The sequence below is a fragment of the Spinacia oleracea genome, chromosome 4 (assembly GCF_020520425.1).
Source record: "Spinacia oleracea cultivar Varoflay chromosome 4, BTI_SOV_V1, whole genome shotgun sequence".
In the NCBI taxonomy this organism is placed as follows: Eukaryota; Viridiplantae; Streptophyta; class Magnoliopsida; order Caryophyllales; family Amaranthaceae; genus Spinacia; species Spinacia oleracea.
The window spans coordinates 145,425,921-145,452,358 of record NC_079490.1 but is presented as its reverse complement, the minus strand read 5'-3'; the positions used below and the strand labels follow the sequence as shown (position 1 = coordinate 145,452,358).

At 35.8% G+C, this 26,438-nt stretch overlaps 1 protein-coding gene across 1 annotated transcript; it reads left to right on the top strand.

Moving 5' to 3' along the window:
• Nucleotides 1–10,225: 10,225 nt before the first annotated feature.
• On the top strand, nt 10,226–25,307 carry LOC110789569 (protein DETOXIFICATION 47, chloroplastic). Its single transcript, XM_021994269.2, has 14 exons — nt 10,226–10,854; nt 10,970–11,064; nt 11,369–11,477; nt 11,611–11,666; nt 12,528–12,583; nt 12,985–13,123; nt 13,260–13,397; nt 13,511–13,579; nt 13,676–13,786; nt 23,965–24,093; nt 24,278–24,355; nt 24,549–24,620; nt 24,704–24,766; nt 24,864–25,307. The coding sequence occupies exons 1-14, from the start codon at nt 10,428–10,430 to the stop codon at nt 24,963–24,965; spliced, it is 1,644 nt and encodes a 547-aa protein (XP_021849961.2). The 5' UTR covers nt 10,226–10,427; the 3' UTR covers nt 24,966–25,307.
• The last annotated feature ends 1,131 nt before the right edge of the window (nt 25,308–26,438 follow it).

The window sequence follows — 26,438 nt, the reverse complement described above, 5'->3', positions numbered from 1 at the left end:
TCCCAAATTTCCCTCCAAAATTTCCATGAAATTTTCCCAAAAAATTAAACATTGACTTAGTGTTTCCCTCCAAAATTTTGAGGGGTAGAAAAAGTGATATGCCTTTATAAATAGGCTGACTTTCCCCACAAAACACCAAAATTCTGATCCAACTCAAGTTCAATAAATACAAACACACACCAAAATTTATTCCTCAACTCAGCATTAAATAGCTAAAAAACAGGGGACTTAATGGCTTCAGATCAAGAGGAAGACGATTTCCTCGGTTTTTCTGATGATGAAGGCGACGGCATTAACTCCGATTCTGACTCGGAGGAAGGTGATGATGCTGCTGACTTGGTACAAGCTTCTCAAAATACTGCTGCTGAATTTGGGGACATTGGGTTTAATGAAGATGTACCAAACAGCACTGAATATGTACAGCAAGTACCAGAAGTAGAAGGGGAAGGGCAGCAGCAAACTACCAACTTTCAAGAGGTACCATTTATTTTTGATTTGAACTTTCCACCACCATCAGAAAATGCATCACCTCATCATCATCAAACAGCAACACACACAACAGATCATCACAAGCCAAGGACTCCAAGAATAAATAATGAATTGAGGCTAGAAATATTGGTGTTCCTGCTCAATAGAAAGATTCCAGATTCAGAAACTTTGTTGTATGGGGCAATAAGGGATGCAGTCATAGAATATGATTACACCAGAAAAACCATAGGCAAAATATGGGACAAAGCAAAGAAACAGAAGGCAGCAATGAATTCATATATTGTGCAAAGCCAATATCACAGATGTGGAAGGAAAAAGGTTCAAGTCTCCTATGACTCAATTGCAAAAATAGGCATGGGGGACAGAACATGCATCGTAGATCTTGCAAGAATGCTGAATTTGGGACCAACAACAGTATGGAGGCTCATCAAGAGGAAAATTATAAAGCCACACTCAAGTCCCTTGCATCCAGGCATTTCAGAAGCATGCAAAATGGCAAGGATAAGGTGGGCAATCAGACTGATAATGGACTACACTATACCACAGGAACCAACATATTACAGCATGTATGACTTCATTCATATTGATGAGAAGTGGTTTTATTTGACTCAAAAAAACCAGAGAGTTTATCTTGCAAACAATGAACCCTATCCACACAGAAGTGCAAGTTCAAGAACCAAGATACCAAAATTCATGTTCATGGCAGCAGTAGCCAGACCAAGGTGGGGTGAAAATGGGGAATGTGAATTTGATGGTAAAATAGGCATATTTCCATTCACAAATGCAATTGCAGCCAAGAGGACATCAAAAAACAGACTCAAGGGGACCATTGAAACAAAGCCAGTGAAGTCTGTAAATCAAATAGAGACAAGGGCAATGATGATCAACAACCTCCTTCCAGCAATCAAGGCCAAGTGGCCACCACATGAAGGGGAAAAGGTCATATATATCATTCAAGATAATGCAAAGGCACATATATTGCAAAGTGATCCTGAATGGCAACTACACTACAAACAAGATGGGTTCACTTTTGTGTTGACTCAACAGCCAGCAAACAGTCCAGATTGCAACATCTTGGACTTGGGATTTTTCAGGTCAATACAATCACTTATGCACAAGAAAATGCCTAAAACTGTGGAGGACTTAAGTGGAGCAGTGTATGATTCTTTTAATGAGTTGCATCCTAAGACATTGTCTAATGTGTGGATGACATTACAGTTTGTTTCTAATGAGATTCTAAAACACAAAGGCAACAATGATTACCAACTTCCACACAACAAGAAGAAGATTTTAGAAGATGAAGGCAGACTGCCAGAGCAAGTCAAGGCACCTATATGGGCAGTTAATGAATGCATGCAACTCTATGATGAATGGAAAGCAAACCAGTGAAGCAAAGTGAAAACAATTAGATAACTTTTTGTGTTTTGGGGACATGTTTTTAAATTGACAAGTAAAACCAATGTGTCACTTTTGTAAGCTTAAATGCAAGCATAACATGTAGGCAAAACATTTTGTAAGCATATCTTTTGGAAGCATCAATGAATGAATCTCATGTTTAAGTGTAGTAAAGTTTGTTTTCTTCATTCTTATTCACATCAATATAGAGTAATCAAGGCAAGGCAATAAAAAAGGCAGCATTGGCAGAAAAAGTACAAGGCACAAGAGGTAAGGCAGCATTGGCAACACTATAAACAAGGCAGCATTGGGTTCTTAAGAACAAGGCAGCATTTGCAATATCACAACTCTAAACACATCGGCTTCAAAATGGAAATAAATAATAATATCACATCATTTTCAGATGGAAATTATTCCCATTTTGAAACCGATGCGTCAAAAGATGTAATTTTGACAAAAACAATCAATTCATCATTGATAACACATGGAATATGCCTCACATAAACAAAGATTCATAAATATCTCAGAATGTCCCCAAAAATCATTGAATCAAACCCTTTCCAATTAAACTTAGCTCCTGAAAAACATCATGGATGCTAATGGTGCATGAGTTTGATTGAAAAACAAAGGGTTTGACACTCATAAAATGAAGACTCGTCACAGATCACAAGGCATAAGTACAAAAACTTTATCACATCACATCTCTAAGCACATCGGCATCCAAATGGAAAGAATGCATATCACATCATTTTCAGATGGAAATTCTTCCCCATTGGATGCCGATGTGCCAAAAGATGTAATGGACAAGGAAACAAGAACAAAGCAGCAAAAACAAGGAAGCAATGAACAAGGCAACATCATTGACTCTCAGTTAAGTTGTTTTACATCATTGACAGATTTGTTTCTAAATGATTTACAACCTCACCACCAATTCACCAAAGGGGATACTAGATCAATCAATGATGTGACATGATCTGTATTCCCTTTGGTGATTGGTGGTGAGGGACATGTTTAGAATCAAATATCTCAGGTTATCAACACATACATCACAGATCAGAAACACTAACTTCATTGAATATCAGAAACACATTATACATGTTTTGCAATACATGAATTGCCTCTCCTGTCTAACCTGACATAAGATCTCAGAATGTCCCCAAGCATCATTGACACAAACCCTATCCCCTAACACTTAGCTCCGGAAGAGCATCAATGATGCTAATGGTGCACAAGTGTTATTGGAACATTGGGTTTGAGTCTCAGCAAATGAAAGACTCATCACAGATCAAGCATAACAATATCAATCAACAATGCATCAGATCACCATGAACTGATCAAAACATAGGGTTTGAACCTCATCAAATGAAAGACTCATCACAGACCTCCACTGATTCATGGGACATGAAGCATTAAACAGATCATTAACATGTAGGGTTTCATTTCTCAGACATATTGACACACATCATTGATCAAGTAGTTTCAATACTATCATATCTTTAACATTCTTCTGCCGAACGGAATGATTGATATTCACATTCCATTGTGTGAAATGACATTCACTCCGTTCGACAAAAGAAGTTAAAGGACAATTATCAAAACAAAGATCTCAGAATATCAACAATCACATCATTGAAGATCACAAACCTCCTAATATTGATCTCAGAATGTCCCCAAGCATCATTAAAACAACTCCAAACCACAAACACTTAGCGCCCGAGAAATATCATTACTGATACTAATGGCAGCACGAGCATTTGTGGTTAGTTGGACTTGTTCCTCAGCAAAAAAAAGACTCATCATCGACCACAACAAATAAAGGGACATTATTGTATCCTAAAGGGACATGCTTGGACATTAAGCATTCAACACCAGGCCACACTGAGAGGACTGAAATAACCCAAACCCTATCCCCAAATTATGATCATTTCATGCCCTTACTAATCCAAAACATAGTTATACTGATCAAATCTCATACTCACCAAAGCATCATATTTATCATACACAAAACATACCATAAAACAGGGGACATTAAGCCATCAAATCATGTTCATCACACAGACAACATTCCACAAAATTTCATAACCATATGGAAACACCATCATCCAATCATCATTATCAATATCAATTTCATAACATCATTATCTAACATCAACATCCATACAACTAATCACAACATCATCATCCAAACAACAACACCCCTGGCCAACAACAGATCACAGTTGTTGGCATCCACCTTATGACTCCACAGCTAGCCAGCATTCAATAAAATGAAAAAAGGGAGAAAGGAGACAGACTTATCTAAGCATCATCAGACGCTGAAGCCGATTTTTTTCCCTTCCCTCCTTTCTTTGAGGAGGGATAACCAGATGAAAGTTGTCCTGGAGACCCAATAGCATCACCATTCTCATTTTCACACTCTCCAACATACACCAGATCAAATGAATCAGACCCACTTGGTTCCTTGCAATCAACAGGGGACAAACAACATGATTAGTGCCCTCATAAAATAACAGGGGACCATGAATTAAAATCAGATTTAATCAAACAACTCAAAATAAAGTTCCAAATAATTTCAGATCACCATGGTTACCACATGCAATGAGATAAATGAGAGCAAATCACACAATAATTCCATTAAAATCCAACTAATTATCCGAATACATCCAGATCCCATTTTTACCCAAAAAATGTGAAATAATATCCCAAAAACATCCAGATCCCATTTTTAACCACATGCAATGGGAAATCAGATCAACAAAACACAGGAATATTCCGATTTTCTTCAAATAATTTCCAAATACCTCCAAATAAAATAAGAACTCAATTTTAACAACATGCAATGAAAAAACAGAGCACAAAATACCCATAGAACTCAATTTTAACAACATGCAATGAGAAAACAGAGCAAAGAATAACATAAAAAGCCCGAATGAATCCAACAGATCTCCAAAAAATTCCCAATCATTTCGAAATAATACCAGATCTGCATTTTTAACACATGCAATGGGAAATCAGACCAACTTATCCAAAAAATAATCCGAGTTTAATGAACAATACTCCAAATAAATCCAACATTTATCAAATCCCACTTTTTTAGACATGCAAACAATCATCAAACCATTTTATTAAAACCGACATCAATAACCCTTAAAAAATCGCAAAAAATCAAAAGTAATACCTCATCGGAATCTCCTTCACCGAAAAAACGCAGATCTGAGGGAGTGGGTTTCCGATCGTCATATTTTGACTCAACCTCCTCTCCTGGCTCCACTTCCCTCTTCCGAAACCATTCTTCCAAATAGTTTCGAGTACTCGTATTTTCTTTTTGGGCCAAATACAGATTGTTTTTATATTCGGCGGAGTAGGAATGCTCGTTATTGGGACAGTTGCACTTGGATCCCCAATCACAGTTGGAATCGGGGATTCTTTGACCAGTAGTTCCCACCCCAGAATCACCTCGAGTTCTAGAAAAAGAAGAACCCATAACGTACCAGAAAAACAAAGATCAGCGACGATTAGGGACCAAAAAGGGGACAAAAATAGAGGGGATCTGATCGGAAAATCAATCCGAGTAATTTGTATGAAAGTTTTTCGGCAAAAACGTTTCAGATTTGTGAGATTTGGAGAGGAAAACCTAGATCAGAGGCGGAAAACCTAGGGTTTTCTCAAGAACAGGGGAGGGATTTTAAGAGAGAGAGAGAGTGAAATAAGAGAGAGAGAGAGATCCGAAGAGGTGAGAGAGAGAAATCAGAATGAGAGAGAGAGAAATCAGAATGAGAGAGTGAAATCAGAGGGATGAAAGGGATGGGTAATAAAGGGAGGGGGGGGTAGGGTTAGGTTAAATAATTAAATAAGGTGGGTGGGGTAAAAGTGGGTGGGAAAGGGTAGAATCTTAGGGTATTTTTTGTAAATATTGGGGAATCTTAGGGTAAATTGGTAAAAAAACTATGGCCAAAAATAGTAAAGATTCAGTAGGGGAACAACAAAAAGAAACGCCAAAAAAGGAAATGGGAACAACAAAAAGGAATGGAGGGAGTAATAAATAAATAATAAATAATAAATAATAAATAATAAATAATAAATAATAAATAATAAATAATAAATAATAAATAATAAATAATAAATAATAAATAATAAATAATAAATAATAAATAATAAATAATAAATAATAAATAATAAATAATAAATAATAAATAATAAATAATAAATAATAAATAATAAATAATAAATAATAAATAATAAATAATAAATAATAAATAATAAATAATAAATAATAAATAATAAATAATAAATAATAAATAATAAATAATAAATAATAAATAATAAATAATAAATAATAAATAATACGAAGTAAATAATAAATAATAATAAATAATAAATAATAAATAATAAATAATAAATAATAAATAATAAATAATAAATAATAAATAATAATAAATAATAAATAATAATAATAAATAATAATAATAAATAATCAATAATAAATAATAAATAATAAATAATAATAATTAATAATTAATAATTAATAATAAATAATAAATAATAAATAATAAATAATAAATAATAAATAATAAATAATAAATAATAAATAATAAATAATAAATAATAAATAATAAATAATAAATAATAAATAATAAATAATAAATAATAAATAATAAATAATAAATAATAAATAATAAATAATAAATAATAAATAATAAATAATAAATAATAAATAATAAATAATAAATAATAATAATAAATAATAAATAATAAATAATAAATAATAAATAATAAATAATAAATAATAAATGATAAATAATAAATAATAAATAATAAATAATAAATAATAAATAATAAATAATAAATAATAAATAATAAATAATAAATAATAAATAATACCCCGTGAATAATAAATAATAAATAATATTATTAATATTAATAATAATAAATAATAATATTATTATTAATATTGGAACTTATTGGAATTTATTGGAACTTATTGAAACTTATCTGAACTTATCTGAACTTATTGGAACTTATCTGAACTTATCTGAACTTATTGGAACTTATGTGAACTTATCTGAACTTGTTGGACCTGAAACTTATTTTTTTAAGGTGAACAGAACGCACCCTAAATATACACATTAGATAAATATATTTAAACGAGTATGTAAAAAATGATATAACTATGCATTAGCTTGGGAGATATTCAGTTACTATTTTGTGAAAAAAATGATAAAAATCCGTACGTGCACGGGATCTAATCTAGTTAATGTAAATTTAAACGGTCTTTTGCATAAAAAATAAAGCAAAACAAAAAACTATAAAAATCATCCGTTGATTTTAATGGGACCCATTAAGTTTATTAAATCTAACACTTTAAGGGTCTAACAACCCATTAAAACTCAACCCTTGTAGAGCCTATCCCTTTTATAAAAAATAAAGGGCTTAACCTTGTTTAAACGGGATAGGCTCGAACTATTAATTTTTGTTTGGTGCAAATTTCTCAAAGTCTAATTAGAATTAGTAATTTGATTTGGGTGGTTGAATTTTGGATATTATCCCTAGTGACAATTAGAGAGATCAAAAATTGAATCGGTTCAACTATACTCCGATAATAACCAAAATGACCCAATTTACACAATGATATTGCAAAAATTATTATCCGATATGACTCAAACCAATGTACTCGACCCAAGACCCAAATTAGAGCATGAATAAGGGGGTTTCTTAAGGGGCTCTTAAAGAGAGAGAACAAGTACACAAATTCTTGTTTACAAGGGTTGTACAATAAATATTGTACACCAGAGTAAAAGTTAACCCAAAATGTTTAAAAGTTAAGCTTATATATGTAAAAGTTATCCATTTTTTAGTGATAAATTTTTTCATTTTAATAAAACTTATTTCTTCAAAATCATTAATAATGTATAAAATTAATCATTTAACTATTTAAAATGGTTATCTATCAACGTGTTTTTTTATGAATATAAAAGTTAATCCAAACTATGTTAAAGTTACAAAAAAATGGGTAAAAGTTATTTTGGTGTACAATAAATTTATTGTGCACCTAGTGCGCGCAAGACCTTTTGGAACAAGTAAGAGCTCGCTCTTAAGCGGGAAATGAGATAATCTTATCCAACTTTTTATTACCCACAAACTCAAACTCACACTGATTGAATGGGTGGAGACTGGAAAGGGAGTGGAGCCCGATGGGCTATGTTATCTTTTGTTTGATAGACATTTCTGGGCCCTTCAGTGTTGGCAACTGTGGTGGGAAAGGAAAAAGGTCCCAAAATGGTTAGATATCTTATACGAATGTCTTGAACTATGGTTGTAGTAGCAAATTGACAAACTATTGTGTAAATATTTTCCAAATATTGTTTGAGACTGGCTTATGGTACTTGTTATAGCGGAAGCAAGAAATATTATAAATAACGTAAATAAAGAACACATGGATTTAACATGGTTCACTAATAATGTATAAGCTACGTTCACATGCAAAAGAGAGAAAAGTTTTATAGATCTTGAGTAATACATATTACCTAATACGACTAGGTTATGACCCAGAGATATTATATAGTACTCTATACACAAGAGCGGAAAAAGCCAAAAAGTAAGCCCAAAATAGATAAACCCTAGTATACAATAATAGATACCCGTGTTGGGGCGTTTCAGTAAGGGACTTGATTGATTCAAAATATATTCTAACATTATTGTTGTGTGATTTTGTTTTCCAAATGTTGTAAAAGAAGATGTGAACAAAATTGCGTTGTGTTAAAAGTTTTTTTTTGTTTTTTTTGGGTGTAGAGAGAGCCAAAAGGCCAAGGTGACAAATAATATAGTTGGAATTCAATCTCATATCTAAATATCACTCCCTCAAAACTTTACAAACAAAGCTAGTTGATATAATCGTATTTTAAAATATATATCATGCGAAGTGTAATAAGTTAAAAAATAGGAGAATTTGTCAGAAAGGACCTTTTAAAACACAAAAATTGTGATAAAGGACATTTTAAAGAAAATTATGACATAAGCCCCAATTCGTTTTTTTTTTGTTGTGAACAAGGAACAAAGGCTATTTTCCGGTGGTCAACGCCAATTTTCCGCGTTGACAATTGGCGTTGACCGGCACATGTTCAACACGTGTTCAAATTTTTAACTAATTTTTTTAAAATCATTCCCTCCTATCCCTCCCCCTATTTGACCCAACTAACTTACTAGGATTAAAAAAAAATCGATTCTCTCTCATCAAGGCTCTCTTGCATTGCCATTTTCTTCCTCATTTCAATCCACGAATTTCTTCTCTGCGGTTCAAATCAACCAAATTCACGCAACCCTTTTGCTTTTCGTGCAATTTCGTACAAGGTAACAGTAAAAGCCCTAATTGTTTTGCTCAAATATCTCCAATTTTTTTACTCTTGAAATTAGGTTTCTTATTCGTATCTTAATCAATGATGAGATGCTTTAAATTCTACTTCAACAACCCTTGTTCATTGAATTCTGACGGGAGCAGTTAATTGCCATTAATGATGTAGAGGAAGGAGAAGCAGTAGAGCATCGAAGAGAGAGAAAAACAAAGTTTTTTTTAGGTTACTAGGTAGTTGGGTCAAATAGGGGGGGATTGCAGGGAATGATTTTTTAAAAAAATCTATTACTTTATTATATTAAAACAAATACCTGGAATGACACATGTCACTTCTTGGTGCAAATTTTTTTCCGCCAAAAATCATTTTCCTAAAAAGTGTATCTGTTTTAATTTTATTTTTATTATCTATCCTTTTTTATAAACTATTTATGTATGGGAAAAATATTAGTTTATATATTATGACAATAATAGATACAGCATAATAATAATTTTGATAAATATTTTTTAGTAATATTTTAGTCAAATCGGTTCATTAATAATGGAAAATATATTCAGTTAAATTACCATTACGCATTTAAAATATGCATATTAGATGAATAAATTTAAATGGATATGTTCGAAATTTTATAATGATGCAGTAGTTTGGAGATATTTCAGTTAAAAAGAAAATCAATGCGTGCACGAGATCTAATTTAGTTAGTTAAAAAATGGACACGTGTTAAACACGTGCCGGTCAACGCCGGAAAATTGGCGTTGACCACCGAAAAATAGTCTTTGATCTTTATTCACAACAAAAAAACAAATTGAACTTTATGTCACAACTTTTTTTTTTTAAAGGTCATTTATCATAATTTTTGAATTTTAAAATGTTTCACAAATTTTCCAAAAAAATATCCAAATGATAATAGGGAGTATTTGGTTTGACATTGCTCAATCTCACACACGTGAAGTTGTGAAATATGAAACCGCTAATACAAAACAAATAATCACGATTCATCGAGGTGACTCGCTCAACTTTCACTATCTTTTCCTATCATTTACTTCTTTCTTGGATCTTCCAAGACCTTTCAACTTCCAAATGACTACAAGTACCAACCAACCCCCATTATTTCCAAATCAAACACTTCATAGATTCTTACCTTTCCTTTTCTGCATCGCCTTCTTCATTTTGTTCATTGTACTATACAAATAAACAATGCAATTCAAAGCCATAACTCCATTTTCCCCCCTAATTCTAATCAAACCCACCATTATTACTGTTAATCCTACCTCTAACCACTTCCCCTCCTCGCATTTCCGCCCAAAACCCTGTCAAATTCCACTAAAGTTACCGACTTTCACTCATAAAATTCTACACATTTCCCAAAAACTTCACTGTATCACCCCTGCTCATGTTCCAGAATCTGAAATCAGGGATGATGATGATGAAGAAGAAAACCCTGAATTGGTGGACCCCATAAGTGGGAATTCCACCAATCAAAGCTCAAGCCTATGGGATCAAATGATTGAGATTATCAAGTTTTCTGGGCCTGCTACTGGCCTTTGGATTTGTGGACCTTTGATGAGTCTCATTGATACTGCTGTTATTGGGCAAGGCAGCTCCATTGAACTTGCTGCTTTAGGTAATTTTTTCAGTTTTCTAATGATTTTTTTTGGATTTGTTTACAATTTTAATTTGTGATTATGATTTATTTTACCTGGGATTAATATATGTTTTGGTTTTTTTGTAATGAGCAGGTCCTGGAACTGTTCTCTGTGATTATATGAGTTATGTGTTTATGTTTCTTTCAATTGCCACTTCCAATATGGTTGCCACTTCACTTGCTAGACAGGTACATTACTCTGCTCACTAACAATTTGTATTTTGTTACTTTATTTCTAAATAATAGGCCGCATTTGATTAAAGTTGTGTTTAAGGAATCGTGTTTACGTACCACAATACGACTATTATCTGCATTCACGTGCACAATGTTGATTGTGCACCTAAAGAACACAAAAGCTATACTCCATATCAAATTTGTGGCCAAAATGTTCGTATTGTAATTTCAATTTTGATAAGAAAGTGACCTATTAATTTGAGACGGCTCAATATCGAAATGTGCACTTTATTGGGTATATTGTGTGTGATTGATGCAGGATGAGAAGCAAGTGCAACACCAGATATCAATCTTGTTGTTTGTGGGTTTAGTTTGTGGAGTGTCAATGCTTGGATTTACGAAATTGTTTGGTTCATGGGCTTTAACTGGTAAATAAAACTGGTATAAGAACATATTCTGTTACTACATATTGGATTTTAGTGAAATGCTTTATAATTTTTTGCTTCCTCTAAGAAAGTTTCTTATTTCCTATTACAAAGCCTTTGCACCCTATTATTGCAGGTTTTGCTGGAACTAAGAATGTGCACATTGTGCCTGCTGCAAATACTTATGTTCAGGTTTGTGTACTTGTTGACCACTCTTGTGTCTTGTGTTTTTCGCTCTAGTTTTGATCACTGACTCACTGTTGGGGAAATTACTGCGTGCAATGCTGAAGAGATACTAGTCTGGTCTAAAAAGAATAGAGGAAAAGTAAGAGTGATTGTGTTCAAATTGCTATGATCACTTAACAATGTTTTGTTTGGATGCCTGGTTGTATCACTAACGTTCAAGATTTTAAGTATATTGAGAATTTGAGCTCATGATATGGACTGTTTAAGCTGTCGCTTTCAAGTATATATGACATTATGTTATGGTTACATTCAAATGTCATACCAATCTTCTAATGTTCATCCCTTGGACAGTGATCAATAAGGGTGTGGCTGTGTCCCAACTCCTAACCATGCACCTCGAAGCTGGTCACTGCTCTGCCTTTCTGTTATGCTAGCAGTTTATGTTAGTTATTGACCTATATAGGATTGTAGGTATCAGTTTTTTGTATAATACCAGACCCAGGATTTAATTGTCTTTAAAATTAAGCTGTCTCAGAGATCCATTCTGTACACCAGTGAAATGTCTAGGATAGAACTGTAGGGTTTCGGGGTATTGGATTTATATCCTATTCCGTATAAAATAGGATCTTCCTGTCCAATGTGGGTTCGGCATAAATCGGTGGTCTAGAAGTCCTCAACTACAATTTAGCAGTAGAGGTGATTTCACGTGACATCATATTAATGTTCTTTGCGTACTACTTAGTAGTAGACTTGTTCCTAGTATTTTGGTTCAAATCTAATTGCTAACTAGGATATCTTTGAGTCGTATTTGCACTTCATCTTGTTCCTATGACTTTCAAGACTATTTTTTTTTCTTTTTCTTGCTAGATTCGAGCTTTAGCGTGGCCTGCTATTCTTGTGGGATGGGTTGCTCAGAGTGCAAGGTAAACATGATGTTCCCTGTATAAAAGTGAATACTGTCTCGCTAGACTGTTAATGTTTAACTTAGTAGGCGTTAGTAAAATTGTAAGCACATTTTATTACTCTAAACAATTACACTTTGTTTGGATGAGAGGAAACGGAGAGAAAGGAAGGGAAAAGAAGGGGAGGGGCACAAGTTCCCTTGTTTGGACCATTTCCCTCCCCCTTTATTAAACATCATCCCTCCAGAATTGGAGAGATTTGGAGGGAAATGGACCTGACCTTCCTCCTATTTCCCTCCCTTTCCTTTCCCTTCAATCTTACTATCCAAACACACTATTGATACCTACAGCAATTTGAAATTAAGTTTTTTCTCCTTGATTACTTCTATGTTAATATATGGACATGTTTCATTTGCTATTAGTCTGGGCATGAAAGATTCAATGGGACCTTTGAAGGCCTTGGTAGTTGCGAGTGTTATAAATGGCGTTGGTGATATAGTACTCTGCATGTTCCTGGGCTACGGGATTGCTGGTGCAGCATGGGCAACTGCAATATCACAAGTGTGTTCAGTGCATTTGTCAAGTTCTTTTACAATCGCTATTACTCTCTTTACTACTTTAACTTCCTCACCATTTTACCACATTTATTTTTGTTCTTGTGTTTCTGGTCTCTAATGCTGGAATATTTTGTGTTCAGATTGTTGCAGCCTACACAATGATTGATGCTTTAAATAAAAAAGGATACAATGGGTATTCCATTGCAGCTCCTTCACTATCTGAACTTCAAGAAATATTCGCAATTGCTGCCCCGATATTTATAACTATAGTTTCAAAGGTTGTTACTAACTATGGGTCTAGAGTAGCACAAAATTTTCAAATATAGGCATATAGCTATTCTGAAGAAAAAATCAGTTGATATTCGAGATGCACATGCTAATGTTGTTTCAGGTGTCCTTTTACTCTCTGATAGTCTATTGCGCTACTTCCATGGGAACACAAACAATCGCTGCTCATCAGGTGGGCTAAATTTGTTTGGAGCTTTTGAATGATGTTTGGCTGTGTATTACAGGTAAATTCAAAATGCTAATATATTATCAACTGAATAACTTGTAGGTCTTGTCTCAAATATTCCACATGTGTGCAGTATGGGGTGAACCCCTTTCCCAGACTGCACAGTCATTTATGCCAGAGCTGCTGTATGGAGTAGACCGAAGCTTAGTAAAGGTATTCGAGCAGTCAACTTGTTTCAGCTCCTAGTCCTATCTAAATCTAAATGGCTTTATTTGTTTTAGTTCCTTGTTGGTGCTTGCTATTGCCATCACAGGCACTATTCAATTTTGGATGTATAGATTCAAAACTTGAATTTTTTGAATTATTTTTAAGGAATATTGGAAGATGCATCAAGTTCCAAGGTGTTGGTTTCACGGAGTTCCTCAAGAGGGGGGGTGAATTGATATTTTACGTATTTATAAAAATTAAACTATACGGAACAGAAACAGTAAAATATGCAAGCAAGATTTAGCGTGGAAAACTCTCTAGGCCCAATAGAGAGGAAAAAACCACGGCCCCTTTGGGGACTTAAACACTTTCACTAATTAGGCAAAACAACTTAGTTTCTTTACAAACCTAATCTACTCGGGCCACAATCTGCCAATCGCCTCTGATTGCAGATGACTAGGAACAACCCTCTTTGTTCCTTCCCTTATGGAAACAGTCCCTCAACTGTTCCAACTCACTGATCTCTTGTGAGATCTTCTCTCCTGCTCAAGTAAGCCTGACTCAGGCTTAACTTACAATAACTCAACACTTTAATCAAACGTATAAGAATTAATTAACTACTTAACATACGATATAAGACCAAGTAACAAATACTGCTCTATATGGGAACAGGAACAGACTTCTTCAAAGATTAAGACTTTAAGGATGATACCTGAAAGCTTCCGGTTGATGTAAATAAGTCTGATAAAAAGTTTAGCAAAGAACAAAGGTTGTATTTATACGAATCCAAGTGTTTAACCTAGATTCAAATCCAACCCAGTTTATGACTCTTTTTAATAGATAGATTTTCGCAAATCTTACTTCAAACGCGTTTTAGGAAAATCAATCTTTTCGTATTTTGAGAGTTATATGTTAACTCAAATTCAAGAGTATAACTTCAAACAGTTTTGTAAAATCAGTTTAAAAACATTTGATGTTTATCTTTTTGTAAAAGCAAAACTGTTTTATTTCGTTTCACGATATAACTAGGACTCTTCAAAATACTCTGTTCCCATACTAAGCATGTACTAAATTACATTGGTCTTATACCTTTCGACCCTTATAGAATTTGCTTGACTTAATCCTTGATTTAATCTTGCCACGTACTTTGAACTTAATTACTTCAAAGTTCCCTTGCTTGCTTCGGTTGTTGCATTTGTCCTTCTTTTAAATATTAACCTGTTCCTGACATTCTCCAAAATAAACTATTAGTAGAAGGTTAGCTTGTCATCATCAAAACCAGGAATCAACAATTTCCCCCTTTTTGATGATGACAACCTTACAACTTGATAGGAGTAAATAACTTAAGGAATGAGATATGTAACCTGACAATCCAGAGTCAAAAACTTAACCAGGAACAGATGAGTCGCTTGGGTGGTGAACCCAAGTATAAAAACAAATATAATGGAACACAAGTTGTCCTCTCAATATCTTCCCCCTTTGGAATTATCAAAAAGGGAGTAGGGAAAAACGCAGAACCAAAGGAGAAGAAGAAGAAGGAGAATATAGGAATCATATTACCCTAGCAAGCAGATAGTCATCATGCAGCTCAAGTCGGTCAACGATTTTGACCGCACCCCTGCAAGCAGAACAAGATAAACGCAACATATAGCACAATACAAGCAAAAATTCTACAAGTCAGAGTGGGGCAACTATCAGAACGTAGGAAAAGCGCACTAATGAGCATTAGTCATAAACTTGGCGCATCCAAAAACCAAACCAAAAAAAATTGTTTAAAGAGCCAGCAAAAACAAAATAAAATGTTTGATGGACAGCAGATTATATGGGGTAGGATAAGCAAGGATTTTGTAGCAGGGTCAGGTTTGGGGAGATCCAGGAGCAGCATCCTCAGCATGTGTCACCTCCTCGACGATCATGTCAGCAAGGCGTTCTGTCATATCATTGAAGAACTCTGCCTGGTCCTGCTGCATCTTGTGAATGAGCTCCTGCAAAGAAGTAACAGCTGACAACAGAACCACATTGTCCAGCTGCAGTTGATCCACTTTAGCCACCAAGAGCTGCACTGAACCGTCTGGAGAGGGAGCAGCAGATTGGGTTTCACCATCTTTGTCTGATTCTGAATCCTCGACCCTGTAGACCGGAGGAATTCCCTTGGAAGAGCTGGCTAGACGGCTACTGCGACGGATAGGCTGATGAGATGATGTGGTTGGAATGTTCTTGGGAGAGGAGGTGGCTTTGATTGGACTTGCCTCCTTTGGACATAGGTCAACAGGAACACCCTCTGTCTGACCCTCTGTCTCATGGCAAGGAAGTGGTGCCTCCTCTTCCGCAGCTGATAGTTCATCTCCCTCATCAAGCTCCTCTTCTGCTCCTTCTAAATCATCCTCCTCCTCATCGACATCTTCTTCTCCCTCTTCCTCCTGAGGTGTAGTATCTCCCACATTCGTCTTACCAACACAGACGACTCCATCCACTACACTCAGGCTAATCCCATTCAAGCAAGCTTTGTTAAGAATATGGGCAGGGGTAAGAGGTTCAGCTGAGTAACGAGTAAGGTCAACCCCAACTTTTCTCATAATGAAGGTGAGAAGAGACCCATACCCAATCATATTGATCTGAGAGATGGAGTGAGTGAGATGGGAGATAAAAACGACAGGAAAATTTATTTGACGCTGAGATTCGAGGAGAAAGATGTAGATCAGATCTAACCTGCTTGCCAAGGCACGCTTGTCATGACGCGGAACAATACCTCGTCGGACCACATTAAAAAGGACCTTTTGAAAAGGAGTGAGGACAGACTGGTTGAGAGCTTTTGGGTGTTTTCCTTGACCACCAAAATATGAGTAAACTTCCTGCATTGTTGCACCCCCGAGCTCAATTGGACCCTTTCCCTTGTGATAGACCTCCTCCCCTAAAACTGGGACTTTGAACCAAGACCCTAATTTCTCAGAATCGAAGCTAAATTGTTTCCCATTGACTTCAGAACTACAAATTCCCTTGTTATTGACAAAGTTTGAGCAAAATTCCCCCATTGCTTCTGGATACATGCAAGCTTTAGAACAAACCTCAAAAAGATAGGTCCAACCTTGAGACTCGATCGTCTCCAACAATTCTACAAACCCTATTTCCCGACACCAACCAAAATCTATGCTAAGACCAGGGAGCATACGATCTGGGGGAAAATAGAAAAATTTTGTGGGTTCGAGTTTTACCTTCTTCTCAGCTGGAAGATGAGGTTCCCCCTGAGTCAAAGCAGCAACTTCCTTCTTCAAGACCAGTTTCCGTTTGGTGGAGAGTTTTGTAGTTGATTTTGTGGCTGGTGGTTTTGGTGTGGGTTGTTTGGGAGGCATCGTTTCCGGATAAATGGCTTGAAGAGGTATGACGGTGATGATGGGTGTAGAAGGAGAAGATGAATTTGTAGGGTTTGGGAATTGAAGTTTGTAGAGGGTCATGATTTTATAGGCAAGGCTGTTGCGATTTACTAGGAGAGATAGGTGAATTTTGAATTTTAAAATTGGGAATTTGATAAGAAGGAGGGGATGTACCGAGATTTTTATAGGCGGAATGATTAGAATGGGAAGAGTTTTGGTGTTGGGAATCGGAGTGTGGGAAGCGTGTTTGAGTGAGTAAATATGGAATAGTAATGCATGCACCAGATTTTGTAAGATTCGATGAATCAAATTAATTGCTTTCCATTCATTTTTAGAATTCCCACTTAGACCTCGAATTGAATGCAAGTATTGGGAAAAAGTGCGATTACCTTAATAATGTGCAGACGTGGCTGTGGTAATGCACAGCTGGTTTTTGCAATCCGAACCTGGTTGTTAGTCCATTCAGAAAATATGGTGCATAACAAAAAAATGAAGAACATGTTTTTTTTTTTTTTTTTTTTTTTTTTTTTTTTTTTGATATTTTCCAGTGAGGTTAGAAAATGATAAGGACAACCGGTGTTATTGTATTCGTATCATACCGAGTTCTAACCTGAGCTTGTCGTGTCTGTCCCTGTTAAGTGGTTTGGTCAAGATGTCAGCTACTTGATCTTCTGTGGGACAGAACTCAAGTTTGACTAGTTCCTTTTCCACATAATCTTTTAAAAAGTGATGTCGAATGTGAATGTGTTTGACCCTTGAGTGGTGCACTGGGTCTTTTGATATGCAGATTGCACTTGTGTTGTCGCATAGAATAGGAACACACTTTAATTTCATACCAAAATCTCTAAGTTGTTGTTTGATCCATAGCATTTGGGAACAGCATGAAGCCGCAGCTACATATTCAGCTTCTGTTGTGGATAAAGCCACTGTGTTTTGTTTCTTTGAAGCCCAGGAGACTGCACATGCTCCTAGGAATTGAACCATCCCTGATGTGCTCTTTCTGTTTACTAGGTCACCTGCATAGTCAGCATCTGTGTATCCTTTGAGATCAAAGTGATCATAGGTAGGGTACCATAGGCACAAATCGTCTGTTCCTTTTAGATATCTTAGAATTCTTTTGACAGCTGTAAGGTGAGATTCTTTTGGATTTGATTGGAAGCGGGCACAGACACCTACACTGAATGCAATGTCTGGTCTGCTTGCTGTAAGATAAAGTAGGGAGCCTATCATACCTCTGTACCTTGTTTGGTCTACACTCTTACCTTCTTGATCCTCATCCAGTCTCGTAGTTGTTCCCATTGGAGTGTGGTTGCTCTTAGCGGACTCCATTCCATATTTCTTGATGAGATCTTTTATGTATTTCTGTTGATGTATCATGATCCCTTGTTCCGTTTGCTTGATTTGGAGGCCTAGGAAGAAGTTGAGTTCTCCCATCATGCTCATTTGAAATTCTTGCTGCATTAGGTCAGAGAATTCTTTGCATAGATTTTCGTTAGTTGCTCCAAATATAATATCATCAACATAAATTTGAACGATTAGTATGTCTGTATTTCTTGACTTAAGGAACAGAGTTCTATCAACCTTACCTCGATTGAACTTATTGTCTAGCAAAAAGTGTGAGAGACGTTCATACCAGGCTCTTGGTGCTTGTTTCAGTCCATACAGTGCCTTATCTAGTTTGTAGACATGTGCGGGGTATTCTGGATCTTCAAAGCCTGGAGGTTGTTCCACATAGACTTCTTCCTTGAGATTTCCGTTTAGGAAGGCACATTTTACATCCATTTGATAGAGTTTGAATCCCATATATGATGCAAATGCTATTAGTATGCGTATTGCCTCCATTCTGGCAACTGGAGCAAAAGTTTCTTCAAAGTCTATTCCCTCTTGTTGGTTGTATCCCTTGACAACTAGTCTGACCTTGTTCCTGGTAATCGTAGCATGCTCATCTTGTTTATTTCGAAATACCCACTTGAGACCTATTACTCGATTGTTCAGTGGTATAGGCTCAAGATGCCATACTTTATTTCTTTCGAATTCATTAAGCTCCTCCTGCATAGCAATGATCCAATCAGAATCAGTTAGTGCTTCTTTGTAATTTTTAGGTTCAATCATGGATAAGTAAGCATAGAAAGCACAAAAGTTTTTGAGTTGGGATCTGGTCGTGGTTCCTCGTCCAAGATCACTGATTATTTGGTCAAGGGGATGTGAGCTTTGATGTTTCCAAGGTCTGGGTTGGAAAGGTGTGTTTGTTTCCATAACCGACTGTTCAACTTGCTCATTTGTTTCTGCTTGATCTTCGGCTTGTGCTGGTTCCTCTTCAACTATGTTATTTTCAGAAGTTTCTTCGACTTGGGTTTGTTCTTCTGTTTGGGAACTTTTCCTTATCTCTTCGTCTTCTGTTTCTCTAGTGAGTCCTAGTTCGAAGTTTCCATCAGAAGTTGTACCTGCAACATAGTTTTGGGAGTCAGTTTCATCAAATATAATATGTATACTTTCTTCCATGCACATGGTCCTTTTGTTGAATACTCTATACGCTTTGCTGTTTGAGGCATATCCTAGGAATATTGCTTCATCACTTCGTGCATCAAATTTTCCCAGTTGATCCTTTCCATTGTTGTGGACGAAACACTTGCAACCAAAGATTCTAAGATGGGTTATAGAGGGTTTTCTTCCTTTGTACAGTTCATATGGAGTTTTGTTTTTGATAGCTCTAATTAGCACTCGATTGAGTACATAGCATGCCGTATTTAGAGCTTCGGCCCAGAAACTTTTTGGAAGTCCACTAGCAATCAACATAGTCCTTGTCATGTCTTCAAGAGTTCGGTTCTTTCTTTCTACAACACCGTTTTGTTGAGGTGTTCTGGGAGCAGAGAAGTTGTGATCTATTCCTGAATCTTTACATAGATCATCAAATCTTTTATTTTGAAATTCTGTACCATGATCTGATCTGATGTGGACCAGCTTATGATTGCTTTGTCGTTGAACCTTTGTGGCGAAAGACAGAAATTCTTCAAACGTCTCTTCCTTGTTGGATAAGAAGATCACCCATGTGTATCTTGAGAAGTCGTCTACAATAACGAGTACGTACTTCTTTCCGCTTCTGCTTTGTGTCCTCATTGGTCCACACAGATCCATGTGGATCAGCTCCAGTGGTCTTGTAGTGCTGATTACCCCTTTTGATTTAAAGGACGTTCTTACTTGCTTTCCTTTGATACAAGCATCACAGACTGATTGTTTTGCAAACTTTGTTTTTGGGAGACCTGTGACTAAATTTTTCAATTTTAATTTGTTCATTAGAGAAAAGCTAGCATGACCAAATCTTTTATGCCATAACAAAGGATCATCTTCAATAACACTGAGACAGGTTAGATTGGAGTGAGGGACTGAGTTGAGGTTAACCACATATGTGTTCCCTTTCCTCTGTCCCTCTAGGATCACTGTCTCTGTGTTACTATTGATGATCAGACATTTATTTGAGAAGAATTTTGCATAATTGCCTTTGTCACAGAATTGAGAAATACTTAATAAGCTATGACCTAGTCCTTCAACCAGAAACACATTATCGATGGAATGAGACTTTGACTTACCAACCTTACCAATGCCAATGATGTTACCTTTCTTATTGTCGCCAAAAGTCACAGTTCCACCTTCGTAGGTCGTGAGTGAGAGAAATCTATTTCTGTCTCCAGTCATGTGCTTGGAACAACCACTGTCTAGGTACCATGTGTTGTTCCCCCTCACTTCGACCTGCATGAAGTTTTTAGTTAGAGTTTTTAGGAACCCAGCATAGCTTGGGTTCCTTACTTGGAATCAAATCATTTTTCTTTACCCATTTAGTTTTGGTGAATTCGATGTTCTTTTCCAAGTACTTTTGGTTTTTCGGGCAAGAAACTCTATAGTGACCGATTTGACCACAGAAGGTGCATACTATGTCACTGTATAAATCTACTCTGGTTTTTCTAGGATGATGCTTTTTGTGGTTAAAACCTAAACCTTCTGTGCGTTTGGTTCTAGCTTCTTCTATCCACTTTGGTGTTCCCTCTATTTTGTGTCTGGTCCTTTTAGTCAATTCACTTTCTAGATGGGTCTTTTCTTGGTGAATTTTCACTAGTTCTAACTTAGCTTTTTCTAGTTCTTCTTTATAGAGTTTCTTGGTTTTGGCTATTTTTAGGTCAATCATATCTTGTTTTAGCCAGGAGTTTTCATTGCGTAAGGCTTCACACATTTCTTTTATATGAAGGTTTTGATCAAAGAGTTTAAAGAAACGATTGTCAATATCTAAGTTTGAGTTTCTGGTCCATTCCAACTCCTCTGTGAGTTTATTGACAATGTCTTGGTGTTTCCTGTCTGAGTCTAGTTTTTCTTTTAGGAGATCCTCATAATCACTAGTGAGACAAGAAAGTAAGTCAAACAGTTCTACGTTAGACATGGATTCAAGCCTACTTTTAATATGAACAAGACTTGCCTGGAATTTATCAGATTCTGAGTCGGATTCTTCATCTTCATGTTCAGCTACAAGACACAGGTGAGCAATTTCTTCGTTGGGTTGTTCTTGTTCCTCATCAGAAGAAGTATCTCCCCATGCAGCAATCATGGCTTTCCTTACCTCAGTTTTGGAAAAGGAGTTTCTGTTGTCTTTGAATCTGTCTTTTGTAGTTTCCTTTCCCTTTCCTCGTTCTTGATCCCATAGAGGACATTCCCTAATGCGATGTTCCAAGTTTCCACACTTATGGCATCCAGTGTCAGTTTTAGGGAACTTTCTATTTGGTTTGCTTCTGTGTTCCACATCTTTGTAGTTCCTAAACATTCTTCTGAACCTCCTGGCAAACAGAGCTGTCTCTTCATCTTCTTCAGAGTCTTCATCATTTTCGGTTTTTAGAGCAAGAGCTCTATTTTTGGTGTTCTCTGAAGGTCGCGCGTTTAATTGAAGTTCATGAGTCAGGAGAGATCCAGCCAGTTGTTCCAGGTTAAACTTTGTGAAGTCTTTAGTTTCCTGGAGGGCTGTGACTTTAGCCATCCAGGGATCTTGTGGTAGACTTCTTAGAACCTTCCTGACTTGTTCCTCAGGAGTTATGATTTTGCCAAGAGAGTTTAGTTCATTGATAATGTTTGTGAAGCGAGTAATCATGTCTTGAATCGTTTCAGATGTCTTCATGGTGAACAGCTCGTATTGGTGCATTAAGAGATCAATCTTCGATCTTTTAACTTCGTTTGTTCCTTCATGAGTAACCTGGAGCAGATCCCAAATCTGCTTTGCGTTCTTGCAGCCCATAACTCTGTTGTGTTCATTTGGACCTAGTCCACAATGAAGGATTTTGACAGCCATGGCATTGAGTTCAAGCTTTTCATAGTCGGCTTTGTCAAATTCATCAACAGGTTTGGGAACAGTTTCTCCAACGGAGTTCAGCTTAGTGACTTGGAAGTCTCCAACTTCAATCACTCTCCATACTTGATAGTTTTCAGCCTTAATGAAAATCTCCATCCTGTTTCTCCAGTAGGAATAGTATTTGCCGCTAAACATTGGAGGTCGTTGTGTTGAGTATCCCTCTTCTAGTTTCTCCGTAGTGTTCATAGCTTCAGAATCGTTTTTCCCGTCAGCGTTACCTGCAGTTTAAAGGGTTCTGGCTCTGATACCAATTGTTGGTTTCACGGAGTTCCTCAAGAGGGGGGGTGAATTGATATTTTACGTATTTATAAAAATTAAACTATACGGAACAGAAACAGTAAAATATGCAAGCAAGATTTAGCGTGGAAAACTCTCTAGGCCCAATAGAGAGGAAAAAACCACGGCCCCTTTGGGGACTTAAACACTTTCACTAATTAGGCAAAACAACTTAGTTTCTTTACAAACCTAATCTACTCGGGCCACAATCTGCCAATCGCCTCTGATTGCAGATGACTAGGAACAACCCTCTTTGTTCCTTCCCTTATGGAAACAGTCCCTCAACTGTTCCAACTCACTGATCTCTTGTGAGATCTTCTCTCCTGCTCAAGTAAGCCTGACTCAGGCTTAACTTACAATAACTCAACACTTTAATCAAACGTATAAGAATTAATTAACTACTTAACATACGATATAAGACCAAGTAACAAATACTGCTCTATATGGGAACAGGAACAGACTTCTTCAAAGATTAAGACTTTAAGGATGATACCTGAAAGCTTCCGGTTGATGTAAATAAGTCTGATAAAAAGTTTAGCAAAGAACAAAGGTTGTATTTATACGAATCCAAGTGTTTAACCTAGATTCAAATCCAACCCAGTTTATGACTCTTTTTAATAGATAGATTTTCGCAAATCTTACTTCAAACGCGTTTTAGGAAAATCAATCTTTTCGTATTTTGAGAGTTATATGTTAACTCAAATTCAAGAGTATAACTTCAAACAGTTTTGTAAAATCAGTTTAAAAACATTTGATGTTTATCTTTTTGTAAAAGCAAAACTGTTTTATTTCGTTTCACGATATAACTAGGACTCTTCAAAATACTCTGTTCCCATACTAAGCATGTACTAAATTACATTGGTCTTATACCTTTCGACCCTTATAGAATTTGCTTGACTTAATCCTTGATTTAATCTTGCCACGTACTTTGAACTTAATTACTTCAAAGTTCCCTTGCTTGCTTCGGTTGTTGCATTTGTCCTTCTTTTAAATATTAACCTGTTCCTGACATTCTCCAAAATAAACTATTAGTAGAAGGTTAGCTTGTCATCATCAAAACCAGGAATCAACACAAGGAATTAAATACAATAAGTGTTTTGGTATGGTTTTTTTCGTTTTACTGATGCTTAAAATGTCAATGTTACAAACAGGCTCGAGATCTGCTGAAGTCTCTTTTGATTATAGGGACTTCTGTGGGACTTGTTTTAGGAATAGTTGCAACATCCATTCCTTTCTTGGCTCCCCAATTCTTTACTCCTGATCCTGCAGTTATAGCAGAGGTTAGTTTCGTTTTCCTTTAGTATAATCCTTGGATTGCAAATGCTTGTTGGACTTCTCAGTTATTTTGATGATGCAGGCTTCTCAGTTGCAAGCTCTGTAATTGGGTAAAAGTGAGTAATTGAAAGTCCTTTGGTTTGCTTAGCTCTTTTGGAATGACGACAGTTGGTTTGTTTATAACTGCAGATGCAAAAAGTTTGTGTCCCATTCTTTCTCTCTTTATGTGTGACCCCTTGTATACTCAGCTGTGAAGGAACATTGCTGGTAAGAATAGAAGCCTTGGCATCTTTTCCTTGCTGAAATGTTATATTACCTGTAAATTGTCATTGCATCACCATAAGAAAAAAGAAAAAGGGATTTCACTTGTTAAAAGTCACAGTGAGTCTAGGTGTAAAAGTTTCAGTAGAGAGTATTCAACTATTCATTAAACTGCAGTGGAATGGTTTTTGTGATGCAGGCTGGAAGAGACCTTAAATTCATTAGTACGTCAATGAGCGGATGTTTTGTCTTGGGGTCCCTTGTATTGCTGGTATTACTCTGCTGAAAACTTTGTTGAATTCTTTATTGTCCTGTTTTCCATTTACGGTACATTCAATTTTGTTTCTGTGACAGCTTGTGAGAAGTCAAGGATATGGTTTAGCAGGCTGTTGGACTGCTCTAGTTGGATTTCAATGGGTAACTAAACAATTTGTATCGGGTTTAAACTTTCACTCTTTTGATACATTATCTAACATTATCTGACCGGATTCCCCTTCCAATTTTCAATGCTCAGGCACGATTCTTTATTGCTCTTCAGCGCCTTCTTTCTCCGAGTGGGGTACTGTTTTCAGAGGACCTTCTCCGTTTCAAATTGGCTGAGCTAAAAGCAGCTTAGATGTTGATCCAACCATTTTCAAGGAACTAAACTTTTAAAAAGTTGATGGCTTTGAGTGTCTTTAAAACCAAAGCAAATATTCAGGTCCTGAAGTCGCGCTCACCATTATTCTCTGAAGCCTAAATGAGGCCGAGGAGATTGACAACCTTCTTGGTGGCGCGGTGCAATTATACAACTAGCTATAGTAGATTTCTATTCTACAAAAGTAGTTGATGTTATATTTCCACAACTTGTTCAGTGCAAGTTTGTTACTCATTTTTATGCTTCATACACTGGCACTCAGTTTCATGTGTTACTACTAAATCAGATTATTTTTATTTTATTGTCGTTCTATTCGCTTGATTTCTTCTATTTTTTCTGAATTTATTATCACTTATCATAATTTATTTTATTTATAAATTGTACAGAGTACTTGGGCAGCCCTTATTTTCCCGTACTTATCTTATTTGAACTTAACTTAACATTTTTTTTTCCGAAATAAGTGAAAATACGATGAACAAAATAAAGCCTAAATCAAATTCATGAAGTATTGAAAAGCCCTGAATATTTGACCACTTTTCTTCCCTAATAACAATGCTTCAAATGCGTTGTATAAAGCAGATGATAATCTCATGAAAAAGAGAAATTTTTAAGAAAAAATGCCACAGTGATTGGCTAGTTGGCCTTTATGAAGACTTGTTATAAAATTGGAACGATATAGGACTTAGACTAATAGGAGAGTACTTGGTGGAGTACCCCTCTTCGCTTAGGTCCCCACCTTCCCTCACCCCTTTATCAAGTGTCAATCCTTCTTAAAGTAAATAAATGTTGGTCGAAATTTCAATACAACTTATTTGATTAAATAAATTCCTCACCTATAAAAATAACCAGGTCTTCTATTGATTCTCGACTTGTTAACACTCAGAAAAAACACCTATGTAAGGCTGAGAGACTTGTTCTAACTCTTAAAACATTACTAATTAACTAATGCACAACCTAATCCCAATATGTAATTACAACTTTCCTCTTAATTATGGTCCTCTCTGTTCTGAAGGGCCATAGAGAAATAGGGTGCTTTTGTCATTCATCCCATATTCACTTGCCAATTAATTATTATAAATAGTGATTTCATTCCTTTGACTAATAACACTTGACTAATTATAATATTAACTCAGTGCTAGACCATAGCTTTGGCAAAGGTATATTTAAGATATCTTTATCTTAACTTTTCCAACCGCAATTGATTTGATGATCAAAATCTTTACAATAAAGTTTTATACCATTATCATATCTTAGAAACATTTTTTAAGGAATCCTTCAAATGAAAAACGGAGAATCGTATAATTCACTAATTTTGGTATCGATCTTCCTGGGAAATCTTATTGTTTGTTATCTTGCATTTTAGTACCAAGTACTCCGTATCATTCTTGGTTGTTCAAATCGTTTGACCCTCAATTACACAAATAGATTAACTGAATGTCTGAGTGGCAAAAA